At 41.7% G+C, this 19,141-nt stretch overlaps 1 protein-coding gene and 1 long non-coding RNA gene across 3 annotated transcripts in view; one reads left to right on the top strand and one right to left on the bottom strand.

Annotated features, from left to right (window-relative positions):
• The window catches only part of LOC127476683 (uncharacterized), a 13,230-nt gene extending 2,082 nt beyond the window's left edge, over positions 1 to 11,148 (top strand). Inside the window, exons 3-6 of the long non-coding RNA XR_007906709.1 lie at positions 3,893 to 4,069; positions 5,665 to 5,728; positions 8,029 to 8,110; positions 10,921 to 11,148. This is a non-coding gene — a long non-coding RNA (uncharacterized LOC127476683). The remainder of the gene's footprint in view (positions 1 to 3,892; positions 4,070 to 5,664; positions 5,729 to 8,028; positions 8,111 to 10,920) is intronic.
• MMRN2 (multimerin 2) overlaps positions 1 to 19,141 on the bottom strand; it is a 24,769-nt gene extending 5,628 nt beyond the window's left edge. The window contains exons 1-6 of one of the 2 annotated variants that reach the window (XM_051799796.1): positions 18,737 to 19,141; positions 7,954 to 8,076; positions 6,878 to 6,984; positions 5,263 to 5,328; positions 3,838 to 4,011; positions 850 to 2,760 (exon numbers count right to left, since the gene is read on the bottom strand). In XM_051799796.1, the coding sequence (XP_051655756.1) occupies positions 850 to 2,760; positions 3,838 to 4,011; positions 5,263 to 5,328; positions 6,878 to 6,984; positions 7,954 to 8,076; positions 18,737 to 19,017 (2,662 nt within the window). In that variant the 5' untranslated portion in view covers positions 19,018 to 19,141. The remainder of the gene's footprint in view (positions 1 to 849; positions 2,761 to 3,837; positions 4,012 to 5,262; positions 5,329 to 6,877; positions 6,985 to 7,953; positions 8,077 to 18,736) is intronic. The other variant, XM_051799797.1, reaches the window with a different exon arrangement.

Below are 19,141 nucleotides of genomic sequence, written 5' to 3'. Positions count from 1 at the left end.
TGAACCACTGCTCTTGGAAAAGTATAAGGTTAAGACCACCCAGAGGGAAAAAAAAAAAAAAAAAGTAGCACTTTTTACTGTCCTAAAAATAAATTAGTTAAAAATATGTTCTTTGCTTATTCAGTCTTGACCAAAGTTTTACAGCACAGATGCCTGAAGGGGATGATTTTTGCTCTGTTATTTGTCCATAACAAGGGCTACAATCATAAAAGCCAATGCTGAAGCTGTGGTGGTTGTAATTACCAGGTCCTTATAGCCACATGTTTACAGGGAAAGGGAACTGGCCAGTCCCAGTGAAGTATAAGCTGAAAACTTGTCTCTGAAGCTTAGTTGTAAGAGAGAGTGTGTGCTCTCTGGTCAGTCTGCCCTGTTCCACTTGTGCAAATTATAGCAGTTCATTTAATGTATCTGTCCACCTTGGGAAGGATTTGGTGCTTTGAGTAAACTCTTTCCAGATTCAAATAACAGGAAAAAGAAGCAAGACCAGAAAGCCTAACACTCCACAGCAGCTTACAAAAATGCTACTGCATTAACATGAACATCTACAGACAAAATTGGTCTTCTAAACCTCTGAAGTTGGATTAAGTTCGAAGTCCATTTCCCAGCAGCTGTAATGGGTATAATTTTATTGGCCTCCAGCAAAATGCAGCAGAGTATCAACTTGGTTCTCACTCAAACTGCTTTTTTTGATAGAGGGGGAGGACTTAACTAATGTCAGAACTTCTCCCTCCAGCATCCCACAAGATACCTGGCAGATCTCATAACTAATATGCTCTGTATGTGGAACTTACAGCAGGGTCCAGAAAGAAATTAGACCTGCACACAAGCAAGTGAAAGAAAAGAACATACCTTTTTCCAAAAGTTCTGTGTGCACTGTATTTCCTCCACTTATCACTTGCATATTTTCTCTGTGCTTCTCAGGCCTTTTCTTGTCTCTTTGCTTGTCTTGACCTTTCTGTTGCCTTCCCTCTTTTCTGTTCAGCATCGACTGAATCTTTGTAACATCCAGACTTATCTTTGAGGCAACTAATTCTTCATTACTTCCAAATAGCTTTCTAAAAATCAGCAGATGTTCGTCCAGATGCCGCTTGACGGTTGCTAAATCTGCGGAGAGAATCCCCACAGAACTGTTGAGGGGCTCGATTGCATTTGCTATCGTGTGATTGCAGCAGAGATTCGCGTCACGCCTGGATTCACGACTCTTGATTGCCAGGCTCAGGTGTTTGATGTCGTTCTTCAGAGTCATGATATCGTTATAAGCCGAGCTGTCCAAGGAGTCGTCTTTGGCAGCCTCGTAGTTGGGTTCCATGTGCTCTCTGGTGCTGCCTTGGCTGCTGACTTCGTCTGGAGCAGAGGGCGTTTGTGTTTCTTCTCTGGGGTGGTTGGGAGGTGTACGAGCATCATGATTGTTCTGTTGGCCTCTCTCTGAGAGATGAGATCTCCTTGTAAGAGACTCTAAAGTCACGTTTTGTTCTTGGAGTTTATCTGAGATATGTCTGAGAGATTCTTGCAGCTCAAATACTGACGGTATTAGGATGCTAAAATCGTCTTCAAACAAGACATCCACAAATTCTTCTTTCAGTAAAGCCTCCAGTGCTACTTCATGCCGCATGGCATCTTCCAAAAGAGAGCCAAAAGAACTGTTGAGATACTTGATGTGTCTATGAATTTCTTCATCTTTCTTCTTCATCGAGCCTATGTCTTCTGACAAAGCTGTGACTTGTGACTGGAGCTGTCTGTTTTCTTCTTGACGGAGACTGAGAGACAGATGGATAGATGGGATAGCTGAGGAGAGCTCTTCAATTTCATTCCTCAGGAGACCTCTGAGAACTGACTCTAAGTGCTTCATATCCTTTAAATTTGACTGCGTGTCTTCAAGGGAATAAGTGATATTCTTTGAATCTTCCTCGAGTACATCAGTGTCAGAAGACATTCTCTGGCAATTACATTCCTCCATGTACCTCAACAGATCTGAATAGTTTTCCTGAAGGTTTGACAGAGTGTAGTTGAACTCTGATATTTGCCTTTCCATTGCTGCATTGTTTTCTTCCATAATAACTGATTTCTCAGTTAAAGTTATTGTAAGATCTTCTGGCCTATACTTCGAGATATTTTTTTTTAACTCCTTAAACCACCTCTCTAAAACTGCAATATTCTGAAAGGCCACATCTGACTCCATGTAAAGTTCTTTAAGCTGCTTTGCATGCCCTGCCAGAATGTCATTTATTTGTCTGATGGTTGTCTGGCTGTTTTCATCTTTGGGACCATGATGCAAAGAGAGTTCTGTTAAATTTCTTTCCAAAGTCTCCAACTTATTTTCAAGATTGTTTTGGTCTTGTTTCACCTTTGCTATGCTGTTGTTCAAAGCTAAGAAATGGGACTGCTGTATCTTATGAAACTTCTTGAGCTTTGTGTCAGTGTCTGCCTTGATCATGCTGAGATTGTAGTGAATGTTGGCCTGCTGCATGTGCAGTTGGTTCTCTATATCTCTTTTCACCTGATCAGCTCTCACTATGTTTTCTTGGACTTTTGATTCAAATTTAGTTCCCAGCTCCTGGAATTCCTTCTTGGGCACAGAGCTCTCTCGGAATCTTTCTATGCTTCTCTTGTTGGCTTCCACGTCATGGGACAGGTTTCTTACTATGTTGGAGAGGTTCTGTAAGCTTCTGTTGAAGCTTGCCCACATTGGGTTAAAATGTTTCCTTAGAAAATTCTCCACGTGGGGAAACAAAACTTGCTGCAGAAGCCTTTCCTGTGGATCTGTTAACACAGTTGAAAAAAATAATTTAATTAGGTTTAAATTCTGGTTTTAGAACGCAACTTTATCTAACCAGGGTAACTCAAGTATGCATTTCTCTATAGTAGTTGCCATCTTACTTCCCAGATATTTGAACTCATGATATTGACAATTTTGACAATTGCAAAAATAACCTAGTTTTAAATCAAGGTTACTGTAAAGCACGTGGTGTCTATGAGTCTGCTGACAACAACTTAGACATGTTGATTTCCCCATTTAGGTCTTAAAAATGATGCTTTTTGAAACCCCTAGACAGGCAGTTTTGCAAGGGGCCATAACTGTCCTTTTTCCCAACAGTTCTTAGTTGGTGAGCCCTTCCTTTTTTCACTGTGTCCTAATGTTGTTCTTTTTCTGATGCTTCACAAAGTTAGACAGCATCTTAACAGCTAAATATTCCAGGAGGCCATGAGTAAATAACTTGAAAAATCTGTGAAATATCTGTACTAGGTGTGACTTATACTAAGGCTTGATTTCTAACATTAAAATTCAAACTTGAGTGCCTTGAAGTTCACTGAGTACAGTAGTCTGTATCATTAGAAATTGTTTCTGTAAGCCAGTGGCTCACAACAGTAGGTCAAATTCAGTAGCTTTTTTTTTTTCCCCCACTCCTGTATAGGGCAGGAATAATGTTCCTGAGAAGGGTAAAATGTTTCCTTTTTTTGTATAAACCAGTCTGATATTCCACACAGGAGAGTATATAGCATGAGTACAGAAAAAGAACAAAAACCACATCTAAACTCTGTATCCCTATAGAAGAAGCCACAGAAGCAGAATAGTAAGATGAACAAATTTTAAATGTGAGCAACCTCTTTATTCTTCAGTTAAGGCATATTCTGAAATTTGCCTTCTATCACATTTCCCATTTCAAGTTACTCTTGGGTTCCTTCATTGGCACTGGGATTGCACCCATTTTTTCTCTCTCTAGAAGCAGCCAGCAGACCAGGGAATATCAGGGTATCTTTGCTTTCATGTTTTCTTCCTGGTCTGCCTGGTCTCACAGGGCCTACCTCAGGCTGGTAATTCTGCATCAGACCTCTCACCTGAATTGCTCTGGTTCACTTCTAACACCATGCTCGTACCGTTGTTCTCAAATAGCCTCTGTAAGTCACCTAAGTTGCTGACTGCTTGATGAATATCACTTTGAAGATCATCCAGTAAAGCCTCATGATTTTGAATGACTTCGAACATGTCTCTGGAATCCACTGATGTTGACACTAGTCACAAGATTGAGAAAACAAAGTCATGCAACGGAGTGCAGCGACCAGGCGACAGGTATTCATACCACACCTCTGAGAACACCTGTCTGCTTTTTGCTCTGAACATTTTACGCTGACATTTAGGGGGTGTGTTGGTTTGTGGCACCTTAAATTGTAGTTTCTTTGCAAAGAATTTTTTTGACAGTGATGAAAACGTAATGTATTTAAATATCTGCAAAGAACTTCAGCCACAACAGCCATGATGGCAATAAAATACTCTTTAATTAGAAACGTCCCCATACCATAAAAATGTTTTGGAATACTAACTCCTTTCAAGGCATTGACTGAAAAGATAGCAAGGTTTAACAGTCCAGAATAAAAGGAGAGGATGAAAGAGCAATTGAGGCATTCCACTGAGGAATCAGAAGCACAACGTGTAAGTGTCAGAGCTGACTCATGGAGGGGCCCTTTAACTAATGTTGTTCTAAATAAGCACCTGCGAATTTCAGCTGTAGATTTCAAAGTATACACTGAGAGCTGCTGAAACTGGTGTGTTCAAACTGTGCTATCCCAAGGGCTTCTTACCCTCCAAGGTTACCTTTGACCTTTCAATCTCTTGTTTTATATAATTCAGTCGTGCAAACCAACTGCTTATTCATTCAGTGCTGAGGGCATAATGTAAAGAAAACTCTTTCAGAGCTGCAATACTATGCTGTGGCTAATTGCTAAAAGATACTTAATAGCACTGCAAGCCACACCATTTCCCAGGTGGTAAGGGACAGTCCTTGGTACTCAGATTGGTGGGTTGAAGTGCCTGAGATACAAATCTATGGTACCTCATAACAGTAAACTCAAAGCTACTGGGAGGCTGTTCTAAAACAGCATTTCCAGTGGGTTGTTTTTCTGGTAGAATTGTGAGCCCAGTGTGCTTTCCTGTGAATCCACTTGGCAGAGCAAGGGGTTAACATCCCTGGCACCGAGAGATGTAAGGCTCTGGACCAGCTGGCATTCCCCATTGGTATCACTGATCACCAGCCAGCAGACAGCTTTGAAACTTTGGGATGCTTTGTCTTGAGCATTTGTGTAGTGTTCTACCAAAAGCCCTCATTTAAGCCAATAAACGTATTGTTTCAAAGCTTTCACAAATGATGCTTTCACTAGAGAGATTGTCCCGAGTTCATCAGGTTAAAATGATTAAAATAACTTGTTCTTTCTGATCAGTGGCTGAGAGGTAAAAGGGTGACAAACAAAATAACTTCAAGCACATACTGTGGTTTGAGAACTCTTCTTCTCCTCCTTCAATTTCAGTTCCTGGCACCGGAATAAAATTAGGATCTGCAATTGAGATGTGATAAAACTGTGAAAATGTTTTAGATGCAGAAACTACTACAATTTAGCAAGACAACACAGAGGAATTTCATGTGTAGGGTAACAGATGTGGAGACAGGATTCTTGGGGAAAGACCATCTTGTCTGGAGAATTTTCTTTCCCTGCACGGACTTACAACATTGCATACATGGTAATGCTGTGCAGTAACGTGGGGGTTTTTAACTCATGCCAAATTATTGGTCCTAAGAAATTAGTCTATTGCAAATAGATGCCTTTTTTTTTTTTTTCCTTTTCTGGGAGTCCCACTTAAAGATCTGCAAATTCCTCTTCCTTTTTCCACAGTTACCTGAACGTTCTGGTGGCACCAACAGTGAGTGATGAGATGATGATGGAGGAGCTGCTATTGGTCAGTGAGTGTAACAAAAGAGAGACTAAACTAGAAGCACTGCTTTTGGTAGTATCTTTCCAACATTAAAAATGAAGTTCAGGCTGAGGCACCACATAGAGATAAATCTACAAGTCAAAGCTATCTGTGAAGAAAAGCAAAACCTACAGAGACTTTTATCTGTGGAGTCTGTAGGCGAGTTAGACGTGAAAATTTTCACACGTGCTTGCCTTTTTTATTTTGTTTGCCTTAATTGCTAGAGGGAATTATCTTTTATCCATTTAAATTCCCTTAATTCCATTTAAATTCTTAAATCTGTTTTAATTCCACTTTTCAAGTCTTATTTGCTAAATCCTACCAATGCTATTTTTAAACGACCATTTGGTTTTTAAACCACGCTGTCTCCCCTCTCTTTTATTTAGCAGCTGCACAGCTCATAGAGTCATTGAATGGTTTGGATGGGAAGGGACCTTAAAGACCACCCAGTTCCAACCCTCCCACCATAGCAGGGAACCTTCCACTAAACCAGGTTGCTCAAAGCCCCATCCAACCTGGCCTTGAACAGTTCCTGGGATGGGGCATCCACAGCTTCTCTGGGCAACCAGTGCCTCATCATTTTCATATAAAGAATTTCTTCCTAATATCTAATCTAAACCTGCTCTCTTTCAGTTTGAAGCCCCTTGTCCTGTCACTGCATGCCCTTGTAAAAAGTCCCTCTCCATCTCTCTTGCAGTCCCATTGGGTACTGGGAGGTGTGATTTCCTGAGCCACATAATTTCATCCTATGAACTGACCACAGGGGCATTTCACATACTAGTGTAGCTTTCTGATGTCACCAGTTTCTACCTAGAATTAGGTATTCCTAGATGAACTTGTCTAGATGGACATCTGGCAGGCTCCCCTAGCAAATCAATACCTTTCTCAGTGTGTAAAGATTACAAAGGTTGCTGTTAACAGAAGAATACGTAGCTCATGCTAATTAACTACTAATTTCATATGATTACAACTACTTCTTATCTCAAAGTATCAGTGATTTGGGGCATATCAGACCAAATAAAACAAGGCACCAATTCTGAAAAAAAGGCAAAAGCAAATAGACAAACTTATTTTTTGCCGTCGTGCCTGGCATTTAGTCGTTCATTCTCACACTTGTTCTCTAGCTTTCCTTACCACGCTGTTCACAGTCCTTGCCAATAAATCCAGGGCAGCATTTCCACTGCAAAGACTTCAAAACCTTCTGTTTCACTTGGTAGACTGGCTTCAGAGCTGTCCTGTACCTGTGGAGAAACAGGCTGGGTGTCAGATTGGAAGTTGTTGTCAACGGGTGGCACTTGGGTGCCAAGTGTGTCAGAGATGACTAGTGCAGAATGCAGTTAAGAAACTTGTCATAATCTCTATCACTGCTACTTAGCAAAGCACATGGGCAGCCCACAGCAATTTTTTTCCTTACATAAGATTATTTTTCAGGATTACTGTTTACAAGGGGAGGGGTGTGCACGTTCGTACGTGCAGTCAGAGGCTCCAGTGGTCAGCCTCACAGTCACCAAGGAAGAGACAAATTTGTTAAAAACTCCCCTGGGCATAATGATGAAACTTTTTTTGTTGTTCAGAGAAAGAGAAGTTAATTGTATTAGCAAATAACAAAAGCATTTTTGCAACCAAATACCTACGCAGATGTGAGGGCGTGTAGATGATAACTAAATATAATTTAACACTTCAAAAGTGTGTGTGAGTCCAGCTTAAAAAATGTGTGTGTCTCCCAGATTCAAATATGCACCTTAAGATACACTACTGGCTTTCACTAGTACTCCTTGGGCAGCCAGACCTTGTGAAAGAACAGTGAGCATCTGGGGATTTGCAGTTCTCTGACTCCTACCATGTGAATGGTCTCTCTGATGGCCACAGACGGAGAGATTTAAGTTATGTGTGTATATTATGACCTGAGAATCATGGAAAAGGTATGGTCTCTGTATGTTTTCTGAACATGTGGGAAGATATGAAAAATTGCTTAATCATCTTGTAGTCCTGTACTTGGTGGCTTGGAAAGGCAGTTGTTCTCCCAGGTTACTTAAATGCCTGATCACCTTTAGGTACATAAATGCAGCCCTACATCTCTTTGGTATTAAACTGTGTTGATGCTTTAGTTCTTTTTAGAATGTGTCATTCAACACTGTTGAAAACATCATTTAGACACGTCAGAGAAAATTCTGTTTTCTTCAGTGGTTTTATTTATTTAGGATACTTACATGATCTTCTGGCAGTCAGGGGTTCCATTTGGACAGGGCTGTTGGGAGTTGACAATGTACTTCTCCTTCATGCAGGCTTCTATGTATGTCACCAGCCGGGACTGCGTGAAGGAACACCAGTTCCTAGCGGAAGAAAGACGTGGGAGAAGAGTTTGAGGTAGATCTTGTTGAGTCTCTGGTTGTAACAGTGCCAAGGACGAATGAAATGCAGAAGGACCTTCTATTTTTTATGTTTTCTTTTTCCCAGCTGTATGGTGAGGAAAGCGGAAAATGCTTCAGAGCTTCTCCCTCCACTCCCAATTCATGTGTTTTCATTTGAGATGTTTATCTGAGTCTGTAAGGAAGGGGCTGATTGTCTGCACTTTGATGCATTAGTTCCATTTCCAGTCCTTTCATTTAGGAGGAGAAATTTCCAACCCATGATAACCTGCAGGTTAATGTCACTTTAAATGTCAAATTGCCTTTCTAGGCATGTTGCCATTTCAGATGCCTGATGACTGACTCATCAGGTTGAGGCAGACTGGTTCTGAGAATTTAATCCGGCATAAACTCCATTAATAATGTCTTCCCAAGTATTACTTCTTCAGGATAATATAGTAATTGATTGGATTTTATTAATTAAGCCAGCTTTGAAATAATTTCTCCTGTCACCTGCAGGAAAATGATACTGGAAAAAAAGAGGCTTGTTTGCTTGGGGTTTAGTTTTATGGTTCTAGCAAGGACAAGTGAGTTTTAGTAGTCTGATTAATTTTCCAAGTAAAAATTATCTGGGCAGCTATTAATCCCAACGTGTAAGTGAGCCTCTTCCTTTTCAAGAGTTTAAAGTCACGACTTGGAAGGGTACTGTTGGCTGAAGTCTGATGGTTAAAATCCAAGGCCAGAAAGGGTAGGAAGTGAGGGGTAATAACTATAATGGAAACAGCTGAACTTTAGGCAATATATTTTTAAGTGGGAATACAGGAACCAAATCTCTGACAATCAGCATATATGGAAAAAGTTTGCCCCTGTGAGAGAGTCGCTGAAACAATGGGGAACCGAGTCCTGCCCAAAAGCAGAAGCTGCGACCGCGGCGGCCGGGCAGCCAGGAGAAGGGGAGGAGGCTGCAAGGAAGCTGGAGGCATCAGGATAAAAGGGCAGACAGCCCAGGCTAGCTGGGAACAGTTCACCAGGCTAGCTGGGACATAGCCTGTTTTGCTCCCCCGTTTCTTAAGGAAAACATGACTGAAATTTCAGCAAGCACTCACACGAGCAAAACTCTTCATCTCTTAGAAGCAAGGGCAGGAATGTGGCAAAGCCTACAGCACTGGGAGAGGAAAGGAAGCTGCTGCCTTTGTTGCAGCTTCAAGCCAGAGCAACTTGTTTGATGAACTGTAGCTTTAAGGTCTTTGCAAGTTGTTGCACCTATGACCAATGGGGGTCTTGGTTCTTATGGGACTGAACCAGAAGACAAATCCTCGGTTTTTTATTAAAATACTGCTCTTTCATAATCAAACACTCTGCTCATGTCACTGGGCCACTCAGTAAAAGCCAGCAGACCAGCACACATGCTCTGGTGACATCTGTCTCCAAGGTGTGCCTAAATCTGCCAGGCTTTATAAGGCCTGCAGTGCTTTTCAGCAATTAGTGTTCAGTTAAATAACTCTGAAACAGAGACCTGGTTTGTGCCTGGGCTTGGGCTGTCCTTTCTCATGTGCTTGGCAACGCATAGCTGGGAGAGGCTTTCACCCCTCAGATCCTCTCTGCTTTTTTCTTGGGGAAATCAAGTGCCCAGGCACTGGAGCCTCACTGGTATCGTTGCTAGGTGCAGGATTCCTGGCTCTGCCAGCAGGATGGCTGCCAGATCCTGCAGGAGTCTGCATTCAGTATGGAAACCTCCTTTTAAAACAGGATTCTTTAGCTTTGGGGTTTTGTTCTTTCCTAATGAAAACAATCCCCACCCTATGAATCATCATCTGGGCTGATTTTATTTTTTTTCCCACAACATGCAGCTCCCAAACAAGTCCTTGGAGTAATTTGAGCCATATAGAGCTGGGCCAACTGTTCACGTGAATCAACTTGTGTGAGCAAGAATTAGGCACTGTGTGACTGTGAGTGTTCTTGCTGTATTGCACACAAGGATTTCTTTTCAAAACATGTTAGTGTTGGAGGCACCTGGTGGCTTCCTGCTTGTAGAAAGGGGTTATCTTCTATTAGAAATTGTGTCAGTGGTTGATCCCAACTTAATGCCTGCTTTGGACAGTTACTAGTATTATACAGAGTGAACAGCATGAGAAAAAAAAGGGGGGGGGGAATTTGATAGATTCTCAATAAAAACTTCCTTTAATGCTGGTCACACTTCTTTATGTCCAGTTTTCTTTACTATCTGTTCACTAGTTCTCTCTCATTTGATTTTAAAAGCTTAAGATCAAATCTATGGAGCTGAAGGGCTGCATAATATTATGTTTTGGGTTTAATCACAAAAACCTTTAGTGGTTTTGAGTTCCATAAAGCTTATCAACATTTATTCTTTCCTCAAATAAGTAGATAAGGCCTGTAATGAGCTGCAATATAGATACACGTGCCCAAAGATGAATTGCAGTATTTTTTGCACATCTTGTCAAATGCTTCCTTTAAGGAAACTTTGCTATCTGTAACTAAAAATACTCCTTAAGTGCATTAACCTCTAGGGAAAATACGTCATTCTTTAATGTTAGGTGCAACAATATAAAACACTGAGAAGGGCTTGATCTAAAGTTCAGGGAGGCTAGCAGGACTTCTGCTGGCACCAAAGGCTCTGAGTCAGGCTATGAAGTTTCAAAGAGCTGCTCCCTCACAAATAGCACTTTCTTTCTCCAGCTGGCTCCTGGAACACAGCAGCTTTGTGTTTGTGTCCTGCTGCTGCATTTTTTTCTCTTTGTAACTCTGTCGCCTCATTCACGGAGTGTATAACCGACTTAACACCCTCTGCTTTTATTCTCCTTAATACAGTTTCCTTTTGATGCAAGCTTCTGCTGCCAAGGAGAGAGAGGAACAGAAAGGAGCTGCTCATGTGAGGAGAGCAGAAGAGCTTCCTCTCCAGCCTGGTGAATGGTGAAGTCTATCACAGTGCTGCAAGTCAGAGCACCGCTTGAGGGAGCCCCAGCAAATTCAGGGCTGCAGATGTTTCGTTTGTTCAGTAGCTTTTCCTGCTTGACGTTCCATGCAAATCAATCCTTTTTTTTTTTATGCCAGGAAAAAAGTATTTGAATAATTTTCTTTGCTAGACTAGTTGGACTTTTTTCCTAGGCTTCATTCGAATTACGAATTCATCTTACTGAATTGAGCCTTCACTTGCATCTATCCCCTTATGCCTTGTTTTGAGGCAACTGTATTCTTACATCTGAGGTTAAATATATCTGATGACAAAGCATTCTGTTTATAAATAAAGTGCAGCAAGTGTAGGTTAGCTCAAGCTCTTTTTATTTGAAGCTTTTAGGAGTTTAAAAACGGATATTAAGATGATCTTCTCCTTATGCTGGATAATACTTCTGCTTTTACTGAAACATAGCAAAATGCAAGCAGTTTTTTCTCTGTTTCTAGGATTAGGCTGGGCCACATTATGTCATAGCAAACAAAATAAAACCCACAGAAGCAGGAGATAAAGTTAGATGGCTGCTCTGCAGTAATTGGTGCTCTGCTCAGATGAATACAGGGTGGTCTCTTTTCTTCACACACGGACAATCGCAGCATGTTAGTGAGTGTGAGTAATGCTCCCCAGCTCAGCTAGGCACTTACATGCTTTAGTTTTCTTAGTGACATGTTCTCTTCATTGGCACGCCAATGCATAATTTTAGATCTTTCCTAGGTCACTGGAAATTTTACCTGAACAAAAGCTTCAGGGCTTCAGGATGTTGGGTTTTTTTCGTGGGTTTTGTTATTCCTTTGGCTGTACTAGTACAACTGAGTTGTCCTTCACACATCAGTTTCCTTAAGTTTCTATTCTCAAAGAAGCGAGTTTCTATAATTACTTTGAAAACTCCTGTCCAGCCAGTCCTGTGTCTGTCACTGACAGTGTGCAAAACTTTTCAGGACCACAACACTTCCCTATACAGCACAAAAGGCATCAGATAATCAATTATTGCTTCTTAAATGTGCTACAAGAAGACAGTAGAGGACTATGTTATTTCAATTTAAACATATGATGTTCCACTGACTTGTACAGAACAACTCCTCATTTATACCAGTTGAAGTAGAATAAAAGAGTGAGGCTTTAGCTGTGAAATAATCTGTTGGGTTTTTCCCTCCATGCAAAGTTCTCACTGACAAGAAAAAGCAGCCTCAAAAAACAGAGGTAAAGTACCACGTTTAAATTAGTCTAACCTAGGACTGTGCATGTCAGTATTAAGACTGACATATCTTTTATTTCTTATGGAATGCAGGAGGTGTTCAGCTGTTGGAAAAGGTGCTGCCTCTCCAAAGCAGCACACTGTGCCTCTGGGGTTTTAATTAGCAGACAGCAAGTGAGGGCTATTGGTCTGTCAGTGAATTTTCCAGCTCTTCCCAAGCAGCCAGCAGCCCTGTATTAGAATCAGACAGGAGAAATTCTCATATTTCTCTATGTTTCCCTTAGACTGAGTAGAGCTCCCTCTTGGGCAGGGTCTGGGATCTTCCTGTGACTCAGCCACCCTTGTTTTCACTGGGGTTAGAACAGACTGATTGATTTGCAGTTCACCTTAACAAACTGGGCTGAAAAGAGTGGCAGTGGTGGTTCCAAACATGTGGATTTCCATACAGTGCTGGAAGTCTTCCAGAACCCTGAGTTTCACTGGGTGAATGCAACTTTTCTTCCCACAGTAGTGCCACTTAGTCTGTTGGGATAGTCTTGTCCTGCAGAATGTCCTAAGAACTCAGTGCAGTGAAGGCTTTCAGAGCAAATCCAGTCCTGAACCTGAAGCCTCACTGGGAGCAAGAGTTCAAGAGACATCAGGCTTGGCTGGGAGCTGGTTTTGAGCCAAATCCAACTGTTTTACAAACTACTTCAGAAAAATAAATGCAAGAGGTTTTTCCTCTTCAAAAGCATCCACAGCCATTACCTCACTTGTATTATCCTCCCTGCAAGAGAAGCTCTACAGCCTGTTCAGAGGGCAGCTTACACTTGGATTTCATCCTTTGATTCCTGCAGACTGAAGTTTTCCCCTAGTGTAGCCTGATCACTTGTCAGACCCTGTCTGGAAGCAGAAATTGCAGCCAGTGGCCACCTACAAGCACAGCTGTGCTGATGCCAGTGAGTCAAAAATGTGTGGGAAGACAGACTTCCCAGATGTCACACTCAGGGTGCAGGCAGCGTGTGCCAAGGTTTGCCCTGGGCATGTTTTGGGCTTGAGTGGGGTTTGGTTCAGGGTTGGCCACTGATCACCCATTCAAGGGCTGCTGACCTGCACATGTAGGAAGGTGCTGGATCCACATGGTGACAGTGCTGATGGGGGTTTTGTGGCTGTGCTGAAACAAGGGATCCCTTGCTATCTGCTGAAGGAATTAATTGCTGCAGCTTGGAGTAATGAGCTGTGAAATAAATCAATCCCTTGGGCACAGAGGGCTCGATAACTCCTGTGCTGTGTGCAAGGAAGCTGTCATTTGCATCAAACAGGCTAATGGGGAGCTGTTCCACCTGCAGCTGGGCAGCTCAGTGACAGCCAAATATTGGAGATTCCCTGAAGGCCTGAAAGGAGCCAAGTGCCCAACTTTGATAGGAAACCATTGCTTCTGTTGATGTACTTGGCACTGTGATAGCTATTGTTGAGCACTCAAGTAGTTCCACTCCTTTGCAGGATGTCAGGGGCTGAAAATCTCATTTTAGCTGCATTTAATTCCAAAATGTTTTATTTTAAGGATATGTTCTGTGCCCCTTTGGTGGGAAATCCCAATATCCCATAAGCTTCCTACAAAAGCCCCTGCCTTGTTTTGAAGAAATAGATGAGTCAATGTGAAACTGGTCTTAATTAAATCAACGGATTCTTCCTGTAAAAGCAGACAAAAAATAAGCTATTAAGACTGAACATTGTTCTGACTTTCCTTAGAATGATTTGGGTTTTCTCTGCTGGTCTACACTGAGGAGGATAGTTCTATATTTTGACATACTGGGTAACCATGAGAAGAAGCCTGCTTCTTTGTGGCTTCTTGATGCTGAATTACATAAAGAGATGAGTGTTTCAGTGAGATAACAATGCACCTGGTTGACATCAGGAAACCTTCCTCTAATCAAGGGTGACTTCACAGAATTGTGTGTCCGAAACTCAAACTATGTTAATGCAATTAAGGATTTGCTTAAGCTGAAGATTTCTGCCTTTCCAGTAGATCAGGTGGTGGCAGCTGGGGATTTTTTCCTTTTGTTTTTCTTTTTGTAATTGTGAGAAATATCCCAGGAGGTGATATCAAGTGTGTGTGTGTGTTGGTGTATTAAAGAGAAAGAAGGAAAAGTAAACTACCTACCCAGCTGCATGGCAAATCCAAAACAGGGGCTACTTGGCAGTGATTACACTTTTGGAAAAACAGAGGAGTTCTGTGAGACTTTGTCACAGGCAGGGAAAGCATCTGTAGTTGCTCTCCTCCTTCCCTTTTCATCACCACAGTCCATTTCTCCTCTACTGTGTGAGCCATTCTTTTGGGAACCAGCTCCATCAGCAGAGGGGGAAGGTTAAAAATAAATTCTGCTTTTCCTAAGATTATTTTTAACCTGGAATGCTTGAGTGATCTAGTTTACAGTGTTATTTGACAGACAGGTCAGGCTAACTGAGGGTACAGGCAGCTTTGGGCTTTGCTGTCAGAGCTAGCATGTGCCTTTTATGTGCTTCATTTGTCCTGGTTTTTTTAATGAAATATGAACACTAAGTGCATGAAACCTGAGTTGTGAGCCTGACTGTTCTTGATGTTGCAGGCATGTGGATTTCTCATGCTTGGTGCTGAGAAAAGACAGGAGCACTAATGGTGCTTCAGTGCAGTGCTTGATTAGAGAATCTGTTTGTAGGGAGAGAAAACAAGCCCTTCTAAATGTAATTACAGTAGGGGTCTTTCCATGGATCTCTGCTCAGAAGAGGTAAGCTCATGGCAAGGGCATATATAGATAAGATGGCATGTTCTTCCCAGGGTCAGGAAACCTTTCCTTTCAAAGGCTGTCACTGTGATCCAGGCCCACAAGCAGCCCCAAGGAGAGGGACACGTGTGCCCAGTTCTGTCTGCCCAGGGCTGAACTGTACAGCTTCAGTAGCTGGATACTCCTGTAGCCCTATCCCTCAGCATCAGCTCCCCTGAGTCAGCTCAGCACTGTGCCTTGCTCAGACCTCAGATGTGTCATTACCAAGTATTTGGAGGAAGTGGCTCTAAAGAAGGAAAAGTCTCTGAGATGGCTTGTCAGCTTAGGGGGAGTTTTCACAAGCTATCAGGTGTGTCAGCCACATTGCAGTTGTCAGGACAACAATAGTAGTGTCTTCTCACTGGTGTATTTATTATCCCTTTCAATATGACCTTATCAGACAGCAGTTGGACTGGTTACACCTAGTGGTAAGAATTAGAGGGGGTGATGAGCTAATGCAAGCTCTTATTTGATATTTGCTGGGTCACTTTTAGAACTTCCTCATATCTGGTCATGTCCCAGGCAGCTTTTCAAGCCTCAGTGTAGCTGCCTGTATCCACACACAGGAAAGCCACCAGTAACAACAGTGTCCCTGTGAAGTTCTGCATTAGGCATCCATTTAAGGGAAACGAAGAATGAAATATATTTAGTGTCTGGTTTGGGTGTTATGTATTGAGAACCTGTTTTGCTGTTCTTACTCTTCACCTTCCATTGCTAAACCAGATGCTAATATAGTCCAGCAATTTTGGAGTACAGATCTCTTGATTTCCCTTTTTAATTCTGCTGAAAGTTTGGGTGCGTGTGGATCCATTTACCTCAGCAATAGAATGAAATATCTAAAGTGAAACCAATCAGCTCATATGAGACACAGCTGCTGGGGAGAAAAGCAGAATAAAAAGGTGATTTCCTTTGGAAAAATGGCCTCTTTTGATAGTTTTGATTTCTGTAAGTAACACGTACAAGCATTTGTCCACTTGGAACATGCAGAGCTTCTCCTTTTCGCTCAGACACAAGCAACAGCTGAGATGCTAAACTGTTAAGTAGTTCTTCTTCTAAAGAGTAGTTGAAACAAGAGGATTATTAGCCATGTATTTCTCTTTTTAAAAAAGTCACTTAAAGGCCAGTGACTTCTGTGATGATTTTTATCTTTTAAAACTCTTAAATTTATAATCTTGTTTTTCTTAGAAGAATTAATTAGCAAAATAACATATCCAAGCACTTAATGGTATCTATTGAGTCATTTCATCTTACATGGTGAAGCAGAAACCAGAGGATTCTGCCTGACTAATACCTTGGACTTACTAGTCATGATGGTCTCAATTATTGAAATAACAAATAAACAAATAACTGCAATGTAAAAAATAAGACTATACATTTTTAAAAAGGTAAGAATATTTTGTAACAACCACTATTCCTAATACGTGGGGAAAATAATAAGAGGTTGAACAAAACACATCTAATTTTTATTTTTTTAAAATAACGGGAGTCAAAACTTTTCATAAAGTTACCATAGATTTTTGTTTCCTAGTTCTGAAAAGAAAGTATTTTCTTATTTCAAAAGCAAAGTATATGTAAGACATAATTTTGGTAGAAAATTATTCTCCACCATCCTGGGCTTTTTTTGGCATGTCTTTTGCACTTTTGGGGGCATGTCTTTATCTCCTTATATCTCTTCATTCCTGTGTAACTCCAGATAGTGTTCCTTTTGTTCTCTCCCTTAGAGATATAAACCCAGTTCCTCGATGGTTTTTTCCACGGAATGTGTCACACTTTTAGGGAGGAAATACCAGATTCATGACAACATCTTGTCTGTGCATAGCAGGGTAGTGCAGCCACAGCACCTGACATGCACTTGAGGACTCCATACTCTGAAGGTACTTTGCTTCAACCATTTGCAATGACTTTTACAATCTGGAGTGCAGTTACAAGGGGAATTGTGTTGTCCCTTCTTACTCACACTCTCTCCCCTCTGTTTTGGACATAATTCCTCTCAAAGTCTCAAATTTCTTTCATGAGACCTCCCAGCTGCCTGGGCCTGTGTGTGCTGTAAGTGTGACAGCTCTGCAAAAGAACAAACACCTTAAAGCTACTGCCAGGCTAGATTTGAATTGCCTGTAGTCATCACCATGGCTTCATAATTGGGAAGAATTATGATTTAATTCATTATGCAACTATGTCCATAAAAGAAGGAAGTATTTCTCTCCTCAGGAGGAAATTAGGATGAGTCATAGCTGGTGTTGAACTGAATTAGACAAGGTGGTGCTGAACAGAGTCACATACAAAGGAAGAAATCCTGATTAGGGTGGTACATTACAGCAGCTTGCTGACCTAGGATGCACCTTTTTACACCATTGAATTTTCATAGTACTTGGAGTTTTCAGAATGCTTTTGGCATTTTAACCAGCAATCAAATGATTACCACCTTGCAGTGTAACTTGGAAGCCCAGAACACCACTTAGGCTTTGCTGCCTTCTTTTGACAGTGTCTGAAATGCGTTATCCAGGAGTTGATTAATTAACAGAGCACGTCATTACCCAACACTGCCCATCATGAAACTGGAAGTGAACACTTACAGCTCTAGAAAGTGACTTGGGGCTATTGGTGGGAGGTACAGATTTGTGGAAAGATGGAGTATGAAAGACAGCAGGGTTTTAATACACTCACCATGTTACATGCAGAAGGGAGGCCTTAATTACATGTAGATGAGATTGGAAACAAGACTGCAGAGTTTAGTTTGCATGAAAGGGAAGCATGACATGAGCAAAGTTTTATAGTCTCTTTCCATCTCCCTTTTTTCCTTTCTCAAGAGCATTTAAAGGGAAAAATACAGGGCATCCTAAAGCACTGAGCTGTGAACAGCACTCAGTGTGCTGCTGTTTCAGCTCTCCCAAACAGGGCTCTGCAGTACCCATCCATCAGGGCTATGAAAGATTCATTCACTGTCCTGCTTGGTTTCCATCTGTTTTAAACATTTAGAGACCTACTTACAAGCCCTGTAAAACCATACACAAATCATAGGGTTTGGGAATGTTTCTAGTGAAGTACATGCCTTTTCCACTCAGGATGGCTACTCTTCTGCTACAGATTACCATGAAAAGCATTTCACTGGCATGAAAACCTTTTGTGGGGGAGGGCGTGTGGAATCTGTAGTCATACCCATGCTTATTTATTATTCCTTACTTTGTTATATTTACTCCTCACTATTTTTATTTTGTTAATATCCTGCCATTCTCTTTCCCTCTCCATTTCCAAGGCCCAAGTCTGCAAGCAGGCACATTTTGCTGATGGGCAGAGGTTGCTACAATCAGCAAAAATAATCAGCATTAGTTCGTGATAAGAAAACATGAGTAAATTAACTTCCTCTAATACTGCTTTGCCAGAAGTAGAGTTCTGTTTTGTGGTGCTGCAGCAGAGCTGGAAGGCTTCACATTTGCCAGGTGTGTCCAGACCCCTAACCCCATTCTGCTGTCTCAGACTAAGCAAAGAGCCCGTCCCATCTGTGCTTCCATCCTCCACAAGCGATTCAGCTTTCTGTTTGTGTAGCTAAAGCATTTAAACTGCTCCTGTTTGGATACAGATTGACCCCTAGAATCTAATGTATTTTAATGAGGAACTTCTATTGAAAATGGTCCTGCATCAACAGGATATAAAGGTATCACAGAGGATTCACAGAGACAGACACACCGGGGTACTTACCCATTTCGGGACTGTGGGCTCGCAGCTTCAAAATCCCCTCTCTCTTCCTGGTGTGAGGAAATCACACTTGAAGGGTAATCTTGAGTATCCTCCCTGAGCCCTTCTGCCTCCCAGTAACCTTCTTGGTGTGGCAGAGGAGTCCTCTGGGGGTATGCAGAGGTCTCATAAACTCGTGGCTTTGAGCTGTGCCCCGAACCATCATGATGTCCACGATGGTCTGAGTGCTCCACCAGCTTTGCCAACCCTATTGTATTACAGAGCAGCAAAAGCTTCACCAGCATCCTGGGGCTTTTCCCACCCAGTTACACCTGTCTCTTGTTCTTTCCTCTGAAGCTCAGCCTGAATTAATTCAGAAATGCCCCAGCGATTTTCTTTAACTGGAAAGTTGGAAGAGGGAAGGAAAAA

The sequence above is a fragment of the Manacus candei genome, unplaced genomic scaffold, assembly GCF_025592945.1.
Source record: "Manacus candei isolate 608988 ecotype Guabito, Panama unplaced genomic scaffold, ASM2559294v1 h1tg000050l, whole genome shotgun sequence".
Taxonomy (NCBI): Eukaryota; Metazoa; Chordata; class Aves; order Passeriformes; family Pipridae; genus Manacus; species Manacus candei.
This window is presented reverse-complemented; position numbering and strand designations above follow the sequence as displayed.